General features: G+C 39.2%; 1 protein-coding gene across 5 annotated transcripts in view; it reads left to right on the top strand.

The window, feature by feature from the left end:
• Window positions 1-7: 7 nt before the first annotated feature.
• The window catches only part of HELB (DNA helicase B), a 38,102-nt gene continuing 25,736 nt past the window's right edge, over window positions 8-12,373 (top strand). For 3 of the 5 annotated variants that reach the window (XM_045873023.3, XM_045873022.3, XM_064590937.1), the window contains exons 1-6: window positions 8-241; window positions 1,676-2,086; window positions 3,659-3,828; window positions 5,840-6,718; window positions 9,668-9,845; window positions 10,983-11,124. In XM_045873023.3, coding sequence (XP_045728979.1) covers window positions 55-241; window positions 1,676-2,086; window positions 3,659-3,828; window positions 5,840-6,718; window positions 9,668-9,845; window positions 10,983-11,124 — 1,967 coding nt within the window. In that variant the 5' untranslated portion in view covers window positions 8-54. Of the gene's footprint in view, window positions 313-1,675; window positions 2,087-3,658; window positions 3,829-5,839; window positions 6,719-9,667; window positions 9,846-10,982; window positions 11,125-12,373 lie in introns of all 5 variants that reach the window. The other 2 variants (XM_064590936.1, XM_064590935.1) reach the window with 2 other exon arrangements.

The following is a 12,373-nucleotide window of genomic DNA, read 5'->3' as shown; positions in this document are numbered from 1 at the left end:
CCGTGTACCTTGCCCGGGTTTTCCGGAATTTGGGGAGAGTTGCAGGGGAACAAGATGGCATTTTTGAGTCAGCACTTGCGCGAGCTGCAGGGACCTTTGCTCCCACCCAAGGACTTGGTGGAGGAGGACGATGACTGTCTGAAGGAGGACGTGGAGGAGGATGAAGACCTGGAGTTTGTCGATGCCGAGGAGCTCTGCAGTGGGGGCGTAAAGGCGGGCACCCTCCCGGGGCGCCTTCGCGGTGAGGAAGCCCTCTGCCCGGAGGGGATGGGATTGGAGGATGAAGTGTTTCCCGTTCAGGCCTTGTCCTAAGTAAGGCGCCCATTGCTGCTAACAGACATTTTTTGGGATGGCCTCGCTGTTTCATCCTACCTAGGATGAGATTATATAAATATAATACAGTAGCAGTGACTTGAGTAATACCATGTGTTAAGCTTGTGCTCAACGTGTGTTATCTCATTTGATGTTCACAAGTCTTTGACGTAGTTTTATTTTTATAGTCGAGGGAACAGTTGGATGTCGAGCCTGTATTCACACCCAGAATTAGACTTTTCAACTATTTTCCTATCCTGCTTGGAGTCAAATATTTATTTTTCAGCTACTTAGAAAATACACGCACACACAAGAAACACCTCAAGGCGTTGTGGATTCATTAACTTTGTGTGAATAACGTTGTGATGTGCGTTTATCTTGTGTAGTTTCCTGCGCTATACATAATACCTGTTATGTGGACATTGTGACTGATATTTAAGAAAATTTTAGTGGTAAGACCAGTAGAATGTTCTGTGCTGATGGCATTGTTCTATGTTTGCGCTGTCCAGTACAATAGCCACCTATAGCTGGTGGGAATTGGGAACGTGAAATGCAGCTAGAGCAACTGAGGAGCTGAATTTTAAATTTTGTTTAATTTTAACTAATTTAAGTTTAAGTAGTCACATGTGAGTGGGCAGCGCAAGTTTAGACAGAAAGTTTTCAAGTATTTGTAAGGGTTTAGTCATTTATCCTAAAAGTATTAGTGACTGGATACCTTGGTCCAAGCATGGTGGTGTTTGTTGCCAGGGGGGATACCTGGGAGAGATAAGATAATGAGGTTTCTGTCTTAATGGAGCTTGTTCTTTGGTGAATTAAACACACATTCTTTAAATAATTACAGAAGTAACTGTAATATTACTTAGTTCATAGAAGGAATAATAAGTAGTGCTATGAGAGGTTATAATCTTGAGATTCAGGGAAGACTTTCCTGAGGAAGCGACAATTAAATTTAGAGGTCTGTAGAAAATGGGGGCAAACAGTAAGGAAGAGAACATTTGAGGCAGATGGAACAGCTTGTGCAAAGGCCCTGTGGTGGGAGGGACCATGGCATTTTTTAGAAATTGCATGAAGGTCATTTTTGGCTTAGGTCAGAGTAGCAGAGAGATGACTGTTTTTAGAAGAGAAACAACAGACTTGCCATGTACCATACTTACCTCTTGGAATACAAGGACAAGTGAAACATTGTCTTAATCTAGAGAGCTTACAGCACAGTAGAGGGAGACTGATAAACAGGTAAGTGGAATGTAGATACCCTAATAAACATCTATACAGGGTGCTGTGGGGGGAATAAAGAGAGTGGAAGATTTGGTGAAACATTGAAAAAGAGGTTTTAAAATGTCTTAAATTAACTTTTTTTTTAAAGTTGTAATTTCTGATGAAAACACTCAAGAGCAATGTGACGTGTTTGGACGTTTTCCAGTAACGGGTCCTTGGTGGCGAGTGAAGGTGCAAGTGAAACCTATGGGATCAAGGAGCTATCAAGTTCAAGGATTTCCATCTTACTTTTTACAGTCTGATATGTCACCACCAAATCAAAAACACATCTGTTCCCTGTTTCTTAAAGACTGTAATTTCCCCAGTGATTATATAAATAAATTTTTAGCATGGGTAAATGCTGTATCAAGCTTTAAAAACCTCAACTTTGAAAATCTTAGGGAAACATTAAGAACTTTCCAAAAGGAAACTGGAAGGAATGGTCAAAAAAAGTCTACACAGAATGAACAGGAAGAGTCTCTACCAGAAAACGAGATGTGGCTCCCTGTGGAAAACACAAGTAGGTGTGATTTTATCATCCAGTTTTATTGTAATTGAAATACTTAATGACTAGTGTGTTTAAGATATCACCACTATAGTATCTTGGCATACTATTCTTTTTTAAAATCTGTTTTTGAAAATGTGTTTCTATTGCTTTTGGGTTTGTCATTATAATTTCCAGGTTCCTCATCATTACGGTGGAGAGGTTGGGTGAGATGATCTTTAAGCCCCTTTTAGTTCCTCCCCAGCTCTAAAACTGTGTTTCTCTCTACCGTTTTTTTTTTTAAGATTTTATTTATTTATTTGACAGAGAGAGACACAGCAAGAGAGGGAACACAAGCAGGGGGAGTGGGGGAGGTAGAAACTCTCCCCCACTCCCCCTGCTTGTGTGTGGGGGAGGTAGAAACTTCTCGCTGAGCAGGGAGCCCGAGCAGGGAGCCCGATGTGGGGCTCGATCCCAGGACCCTGGGACCATGACCTGAGCCGAAGGCAGATGCTTAATGACTGAGCCACCCAGCCACCCCTCTCTCTAACTTTTGTGTGCATGGGATTACCTTGAGTCATTAAGAAAAAGTTCGGTGTTTTTTTTTTTTTAAGATTTTATTTATTTATTTGACAGAGAGAGACAGAGTGAGAGAGGGAACACAAGCAGGGGGAGTGGGAGAGGGAGAAGCAGGCTTCCCGCCGAGCAGGGAGCCTGATGCGGGGCTCGATCCCAGGACCCTGGGATCATGACCTGAGCCGAAGGCAGACGCTTAACGACTGAGCCACGCAGGCACCCCGAAAAAGTTCAGTTTTTAACTATTCAGTTCCAATTATTATTCTGTTTAAGAAGGGAGAAGAGAGGGGCGCCTGTGTGGTTCAGTTGGTTAAGTGGCTGCCTTCGGCTTAGGTCATGATCCCAGGGTCCTGGGATTGAGTCCCTGCTCAGCAGGGAGCCTGCTTCTCCCTCTCCCTCTGCCTGCCACTCCCCGTGCTTGTGCTCTCCCTCTCTTGCTCTCTCTGTCAAATAAATAAGAAATCTTAGGAAAAAAAAAAAAAAGGCAGAGGAGAAAGTTAAGAATATGAGTATTCCATTTTGGAAAGATTTCAGTCCAAAGTGGTATAAAATAATTTTTTAGTATGGTTTGTTATCTGGACATTCACATGAATGGAATATTTCATTTCTTAATTATATCAAATAAATTTGGCAGGATATCACTGAATGACTTCAATGACAAAAGAATCATGATTACAGTCAGAAAAATGATTATAAAGGTTAATATGTTAATGATTTATTTTTTATGCTTAGTTTTAAATTTATCTTTATATCACAGAGTCACAAATTTTCCTCTGATTATATTGTCTACAAAAGGAAACAGAAGGCTAAGAAGCGGTTGTCTAAGCATTTGAAGAACATAATGAAAACCACTTCAGTACAAAATCCTTTGTTATAACACGATCAGTTTTCTTGCTGGTTAAAGTAAATTTATTTGTCTCTCTTTGATTTGGATATTTGGAACTGGTTGTGCTCCAGGAGAATGTCCATCACATCAGTTGTTCTGTGAGCTCATTTGTATGTTTTGATTTGTTCTTTCCTATTATCCTGTAGTTCCATTTAAAAGTATAATGACAGCTTTGCAGTTTCCAAAAGTAATGGAATTCCTTCCAGTTCTTCTGCCTCGACACTTTAAACGGCTCTTAAGCTCAGGTTCTAAGGAGGTGTTGGAAGACCTAGAAGAGATGTTAGGTACACATCCATGGAAACTTGGATTTAGTAAAGTAAGTAAGACATTTACTCACCATTTAGAAATCCTGTGTGAGGGAGGATTTCTCAAACTTTACAATTTTTGCATCTCTTTCAAAGGAAAAAAATTCGTATGGACCTCAATGTTGATTTTTCTTTTAGTGTTAGAACCAACTATAAACTTCTTATACCTGTAGCTCTTATGCAGTAAATTGATGACATTGAAATTGTCAATAATTTAATTACATAATTTAATTTAATAGGAAACATCTCTTTGGTAACTAAATGGCCATTTGCAATGTGAATATAGATCTCACTGAAGACACAGGTTCTTATGAATTTGGCAAATCCATTTTAATCCCTCACTTTCCTATTTGAACTTCTGAAAACTTTCATTATTCATGTGGTACATCATGATACTATTGGAATTTTTATTTGGCACAATAATATCACTTCCATATGAATCCACCTCTGTTCTTATCATTAGAGACCAAGAATGGGCGTGGCACTATGAGGCTTCAGTGGTGTTGGAAACCAAACTCGGCACTTAAATGTTGGCAGTACTTGGTTATGGGTGGGTTTTCCAAATGAAAATACAATTTAAAAATTCTGAGATAATTCTTGGATCGCCAAGAATGCTTACTGAACCCCTTCCCCCCAATTTGAGAAATACTGGAATAATGAATTTGTTTCCTACATAAAATGATGATGATTTCAGTATGTTTTGCAAAATGAAATTCATTGAACATTAGATTATTATATATATTCAGTAGAGAAGAGAGGCAGAGCAATGCACATTCTGGGACTCAAGTGGAAAGAGGAGACTTGAAGTCCCACTGTTCGGTGTGGAAGCCACCATCAAGAATATAGATTGTTACTGAGGTATTAGATGGCTGGGGCTGCCAACCCTCTTAAGTCTGTGCTTCAGGCCATAGTCTGGGTAGCTTAAACAATAGAAATTTATTTTATCATGGTTCAGGAGGCTCTAAGTCCAAAATCAAGGTGTTGGTTGGTTGGTTTCTTCTGAGTCCTCCTTAGCTTGTACATGGTCATGAGGAGACCCTTCTCCCTGGGTCTTCACATTGTCTTCCTTTTGTGCCTGTCTGTTGTAATCTCCCTTCTTAAAAGGACACCAGTCATACTGGGTTAGAGCCAATGACCTCATTTGAACTTAATTACCTGTTTAAAGACCGTATCTCCAAATATGGCCACATTTTGACATACTTGCAGGTTAGGATTTCAACATGAATTTTGGGGGGACACATTTTAGCCCATAAAATGTATGGATGGCTCTAGGAGGGATGTCTCCGTGAAAAAAAAAAAAAAATGGAGCTGGTGGAGAACCTTCTGAGTGGATCATGGTGAAGGAAGTTCTGTGTCCCTCCAGTAGAGTTTGGGCAGAATTGTTGAGAGGCACGTAGAAACCTAAACAAGCCAAGAAAGTGAGGCAGTCACCAACTTCACTATACACACAAGAGTTTGACACAAAAGTTAATATAATTGTAGTATATCCTGTCCTCAGCTGTGAATCCTATTTACAATGATTTACTGAAAATTGATTAATCAAATATATACTATAACTTTTTTTCAAAGATCAGAAGAGGAGAAGCAGGTGTGGAGGTGATGGTATAAAAGAGAGAGAGCTTCTATAGAGAAAGACTTCCCCTAGGAGGGAGTTAATATTAAATATCAAAAATTAGAAAAAAAAAAGGGTAGTATAAACAGTACTTAGAACAGTGTTGACTTTATAAGGCATGGAAAGGGTGAGTCAGGGGATTCCTGTCTTTTGCGATAAGCTTCATAGTGTTATTTGATTTTGAAAACTGTATGTGTATTGTTTTGAGAAAATAAATTTATATAGATCTTTATTCACAGTACAGCAAAAACTTCGTGATGTATTAGGTACCCAGTTTTTTCTCCAAATTTAGTTGATCTACATGTCCTCTGGGACTTAAGCAATTATTAACAAATAACATATTTTTACGTAATTCTGATAATAGTCATCAACATTTATAATTTTTATAAAGCAACTTTATTTTCTTAAAGATAACCTACACAGAACTGAAGCTTTTGCAATGTGAGGCGAGTTGGACATCATTTTGTCAGTGCAAGTCTCTTCTCCAGCTGATGAGTGATTTGGAGAAGAATGCATTAATAATATATTCGAAACTGAGGCACATATGTCGAGACCAAGGGCACACGTGCATTGAAGAGGCTGACTTAACTTCTAAGTTGTCAGACCATATGTCCTTCCAAGACGCTTGGCGGTCTCTGAAGTTTTTGAAGGACATTGGTGTGGTGACATACGAGAAGGGCTGTGTCTTTCTTTATGACCTTTACCAGGCTGAGCGAGGCATTGCCTCTTCAATATGTGACCTGATGACAAGGCCTCCATGGCATTTACATGTCGATGTCAAGAGGGTGCTTGCGTTAATTCACACTACAAAACCTGAGAAATCAGGAAGCGACGAGACATTGAATGAAAGTCAACCGGATGAAACGGGTTTAGAAAATCCTGTGGATGTTCTGGACTCACAGGACAGCGGTGACCATGTTTGCAGTAACGGTAAAAGTGAAGTGAATGTAGAAACAAGTGAAGGTCAGCTGGATCAGGATCAGGTGGCTGCTTTGGAAATGGTTTGCTCCAACGCCGTGACGGTCATCAGTGGAAAAGGTGGTTGTGGGAAGACCACCATTGTTAGCCATCTTTTTAAGCATATGGAGCAGTTGGAAGAAAGAGAGGTAAAAAAAGCTTGTGAGGATTTTGAACAAGACCAGGATGTCTCAGAAGAATGGATCACCTTTACCGAGCAAAGCCTCCTGAAGGCAGACAAGGCGATAGAGGTGTTACTGACAGCACCAACGGGGAAAGCGGCTGGCTTATTGCGAGAGAAGACTGGTTTTAATGCTTATACGCTGTGTCAGGTAAAACTTTGTCCATTTTTTTTCTACAGAGAAAACATTTGCCTGAAAGACGGGCTTTATTTAATGGGTTTATTTTTTATTTCTTCCTGATGACAGTAGGTATTTATTGAATGTCCTAGGGATCCCTGCTTTGTAGTCACTGAACACTGAGATCAGTGCCATGCAGAGCAGCCGGTCTGTAAACTGTGACCAGTTTGCAGGGAGGAAGGAGCTGGTGCTGGAAAGTCAGTCAGTAGACTGCTTCTTTCATTGAGGAAGTCTTACTATGGAAAAGAAGTCAGCCAAACTGAAGTGTATGCTTCATGACGTAGTTCAGTTAGATTCTGGTACAAGCTTTATTCTGGGTGGCATGGGACTGGTTACAAGCATGTTACCGTCCACAGACCTTATTTGAGAAGTGTTTGTGTGGGAAGGAAAAGGTTTTATTCTATTTTATGGAAGGAAAACTCCAGAAAAGTGAAGACTTTGATCATCCAGTTCAGTTCTTTATCTCCTTTACCCACAACAATGCCTGGCCAACAGTCATGTAATACAATTTTCAAATGAATCGATATGCTTGAAAAACATAGTTTTGGCTGTAGTTAGAAGTCATGACATCTTGAACTTGTAAAGAACTGGAGAGGTTTTTCTAGGTCTGACCTGCCATTTTACAGATCAAGGAACTCAGTTGTTGGAAGATTTCTGAAGGCAATAATCATTGACTTGGACTATAAAGGATAGAAAGGCTCAGGTGAGGAGACGGACATTTTATTTCGGGGGAAAGCCTTTCCACAGGCATTGAGGAGAATGATCACAGGGTGTAGAGATGGTTTTGAGGTGACGGCGTTGATCAGAATGAATTCTGTGTATTATAAAATAATGGAAATTGAATTTGGTTTAGACTGGGAACTTGAACTTTCAAGTTTGCAAAATATCCCATTAAATCCTTGATAAACCAGTGAAGTGAGTAAGCCATATCATCTCCATTTTACAGAAGAACCAGTTGAAATTTGGGGAATTCAACGACTTGCCCAAGATTGTAACCAGGTGTGGAGCTAGCACCTGGATTCAGATTTGTGACCTCCCCTCTCGTTGCTCTTTCTGTGGTGCCGTAATTGCCTCCTTTATTATAGTTCTTGCATATCTAACAAAGAAGCTTGGACTTGGCTTATTGGGGAGCCATTTAGGATCCTAAGCAAGAGAGAGAGAATCACAGAGCCGTGGGCCACCTCAGAAATGACATCATGCATCACCTGTATTTTTCACACGAGTGAACATAGCCCTAGAGAAGATCAGTGTAGCTCACTCATGGCAGAGTCTTCTGATCAGTTTATGATTTTTCCCATTATGCCTTCACATCTGATTAGGCCGAAGGGTTGGCTTAGAAGAGGAGAGCCGAAGAGGCATTATTACTAAGTTTCATCTTATGTTCCAACTCTGATCAATGGGTAGTATCTTAATATCTGCTTAGGATGCTGGGAGAATATTTCTGAAGCCACATTTAGGGTCAGAAGAGAGTGTAGGGCCAAAGGAAAGGCACTGATGTGGCACTTACGCCATTTATTTATCATCCTTGGGCTAGGGTTACCCGTTTACCAGATGGAGCAGATAAAAATAAAATTGTGTGTGTGTGTGTACCAAATATTGCATCAAACATACTTGCACTGGGGCACTTGGATGGCTTAGTCGTGAAGCGTCTGCCTTTGGCTCAGGTCATGATCTCAGGGTCCTGGGATCGAGCCACATCGGGCTCCCTACTCGGCAGGAAGCCTGCTTCTCCCTCTCCCACTCCCCCTGCTTGTGTTCCTGCTCTCGCTACTTCTCTCTGTCAAACAAATAAATAAAATCTTTAAAAAAACAAAACAAAACATACTTACACTAAAATGTTATTTATTGTTTATCTGAAATTCATATATCTTATCTGGCAATCCCATTTTGGGTTAGTGTATAGGGGAAGGTGGTTGTAAGGCTGTGGGAATAATCTAGGCTCATAGGTGGGGCCTGTATTGAGTTGGTAGCACTAAAAATATAGTGGAAGTGTCAACCAGGCATTTCTAAGATAACTAAGTGAATATATAAAATCAAAGGAAGCAGTTAGCAGTGATTCAGATGTTCTTTTGAGACAAGGCCATTGAGAGAATGTGGGTTTTGCTGAAGGGAATTGGTGCATTTGGGTGGAAAACATGAAGGCTTTTACTTAATAGACATGTTGAATCTAGCTTCAGTAGAAAAATTTTAAAAAGATATGATACCATTTAAGAAATCTGTGTATGTATATAGTGTATACATACATACTTACAACATAGAAACATTTTGGGAATGATGTATACCAAAATATTTAATCTCTGGTTTTACTTTCCAAATTTTTCTCCTCATCTGTATTTTTATTTATTTATTTATTTATTTAGATTTAATTTATTTATTTATTTGGCAGTGCAATAGTGCTGTGTGTGAAGCTTTTACAGTAAACACACACAGTACTTATCAAGAAACATTTTTTAAAAACTATTTGATCTTTTTTTGTTTTTAGATTTATTTGATCTATCTTTTCTGTGTATCCATCCCTTTAGGGTTTTAAGAAGTTTGAACTTTTGTGTTCTCTAGTTCTTCAGGCTGTTTCCCTATGTGGCTTTACCTACACCCTCCCTCCCTCCCCCATTTAAGAGTTTTGTTTTAAAATAACATGGGTGGGGCGCCTGGGTGGCTCAGTTGGTTAAGCGACTGCCTTCGGCTCAGGTCATGATCCTGGAGTCCCGGGATCGAGTCCCGCATCAGGCTCTCTGCTCGGCAGGGAGTCTGCTTCTCCCTCTGACGCTCCTCCCTCTCATGCTCTCTGTCTCTCATTCTCTCTCTCAAATAAATAAATAAAATCTTTAAAAAAATAAAATAAAATAAAATAACATGGGTTGTTAAGATTTTGTTTTGTAAAATTTATAACCTGAATTTAGAGATGCCATATTTTGCTTACAGGTCAATTACAGCTTTTATTTATGGGAGAAAAAAAGCCTGGCCAAGAACCATCCATGGAAATTTTCTTCAGTTAGAGTTCTGGTTGTGGATGAAGGGAGTTTGGTATCTGTCAGAATCTTCAAATCGGTTTTAAAGTTATTGTGTGAGCACTCCAAACTTTCTAAGCTTATTATCCTTGGTAAGTGAAATATTGTTGGAATCCTAATTGTTTAGTTCAAAGCATTGCAGTTGGTAGGTTGCTTACACCATTTCACTGGTTTGGTATCCATATCCTACAGGTGGGAAGCCGTTTCTCAGAGCCCACACCCCAGCCCCCCTGAGTTCAGTCTGACCTCTCCCTCTAACAGCTTGGGTGGTTCTCCGTTTGGGCCGGGATATTAGCAGACCAGGCCGCGAAATGAAATGAGTTGTAATTGGTTACTGCTAGTTACCTAAATGATGACTGTTAAAATCGTAAAAACGTCACACACTTAGAAAGTATAATGCAGATCATTTGGAAATATAAAAAGTCTGAATTATAGACCACTTGGGAGTGAATTTATGATTTTCAGCTAATAACTCAAGCTAGATATCAGTAGCCTCTTAAATCCTTTCCCATTCTGGTAAGATTTAGTTAGATTCTGTTGGGTACTACTGGTCTGTAGACTATGATTTCATAGAGAATCATATTGTGAGAATCAAATTGTATACAGATAATTCTCTTAGGTCTTTGAGGACGTGCTGTAAACATTTGATTCTGTTAATGGCTTAAGCATTCCCCCAGTTTCCACTGAGAAGAGTTGTTTTTTTCACTCCAGGGTTGGTTTGTTTCAAGAGATTTCTAACAGAGCCAAACATTATCATTATATTACAGGAATTTATCTATTATCAAATATGTTGGGTTTGTTTATTTTGTATTTTATATGTTTATTTTATTTATTTGAGGCCATAGATTCTTCCAGGTCTACTAAGACGTTGAGTAAGACTGAGTAGGTGGCTGAATACCATATACCTAAGATTCTAAGGCCTGTTTTTCTCTAAAATATATGCCCCTACACAGTTTGCCTGGGGTTATAGGTATGAAGGAAGTTCAATTCAGATTGTACCTTACTGTGTTATCACTGTTTTTTATATCTCATACTGTTTACTCTGAATGCTTTGTTGTTGTTAAATAACATTTTTAAAGAGTTAATGTTCTTAAGTAATTTGGGGGGGGCTTTTTTCTTAGAATAAATCTTTATAACCATAGCATATATCAGTAGGGAGAAATAAAAACAACTTCTAAATTTCAGGAACCCTCTTACCGAAAACCTGCTATATCTTATTCTCCTTTTAGGTGATATTAGACAGTTGCCCAGCATCGAACCTGGTAACTTGCTGATAGATCTTTTTGAGACTCTTAAGTCAAGAAATTGTGCTATTGAACTAAAGAAAAACCATAGAGCAGAATCTGAGCTAATTGTCAACAATGCCACAAGGTATAGTATAATGAAAATTTTGCATTTTCTCTCTGTTGTATTAGAAATAAAAAGTAAAAAACATATCTATTAGTTTTTGAATTAGGACAGTTAAGTGCAGTACATTTCCTGTGCCCTTCTAGCAAACTTATTCTAGCCTTCAGGTATATATGGACCTTTTGCCCCACAGTTAGAAAAACAAAAATAATGTTTTTCATTACTGGTCCAGCATGAATTATTATTGAAATTTAAGTGAATGTGTTTTCCTGATTTAAAAAGTGTATATGTGAATTAAAGTTGCATCAAGCTTAAAGCCTAGAATAAGCCTAAGGGAAACAGAGAGTTGGAAATGAGTTCATTAGAGTTCAAGGGAGAATGAGGAAGAATTATCCCCTAATTTTTGTAAGGGGAGCCCCAAGGCCCCCCCCCCAAAAAAAAGGGAATGTGGTATTTTATTCCTTGATGAATCCTGGTGGCACCCATGGCATATTACTCCCCTTAGTGTAGAAAAGAATCCTTCTTTCCCCTTAGTTTTTGCATATGCCTTTAGAGTGATCCTCTAGTTACAGAGGATCACTCTAAGAGACTGTTTTATTCATCGGGCCAAAATTTATCTTTGTTTTTTGACATTTTTTTATGAAATGTTGTTTTTGTTGCTCAAACATTTTCTTGGTTGGATTCAGCAGAAATTAGAACATTTAGAATGTCCTTTCTCTATGCCCCTGTCTGCCCTGGATAGGATTGTAGGAGTATAGGAAGGATTGACAGGGCTGGGTAGGATGTTGTAGGTTCATATCAAGACATTAAGCAAAAGAATACAGTTGGATGTGGAATATTCTTTTTGTCTAACCCTCCTGCTCCTACCTAAAGGCCACCTCGTTTGGGGGAGGTTGGTAGATGATTGGTCACTTTAAAGTCTGAAAATCTCAGAAGAATCTAAAGCACATTAGATTTCTCAGAAGTCAGTTTTATCTGAAACTTAGGAATTCCTTTTATTAACCCTTTTGATGTTATTTGAGCTGTGCTGCTTTCATCATTCCTTCTTGTCATCACCAAATATTTAATGTCACAAGGATCCTAGTGATAGCAGGGAAGGACTAGAAGTGTGTTTCATGTTATGGGTCAGAAGCAAAACAGGAAATCCATGGTGATTCTCAGCATCCCCAGAATTGGATCTGGGATATTTCAGCAAGGACAGCCTTCTTCCCTTTCCTCCCTTTCAACCCTGTGGGGAAGGATTGATGATGACAGTAGGGTACCACTAGCTTTA

The sequence above is a fragment of the Mirounga angustirostris genome, unplaced genomic scaffold (genome assembly GCF_029215605.1).
Source record: "Mirounga angustirostris isolate CCGP_5_RB_7025 unplaced genomic scaffold, mMirAng1.0.hap1 SCAF_5, whole genome shotgun sequence".
Classification (NCBI taxonomy): domain Eukaryota; kingdom Metazoa; phylum Chordata; class Mammalia; order Carnivora; family Phocidae; genus Mirounga; species Mirounga angustirostris.
This window is presented reverse-complemented; position numbering and strand designations above follow the sequence as displayed.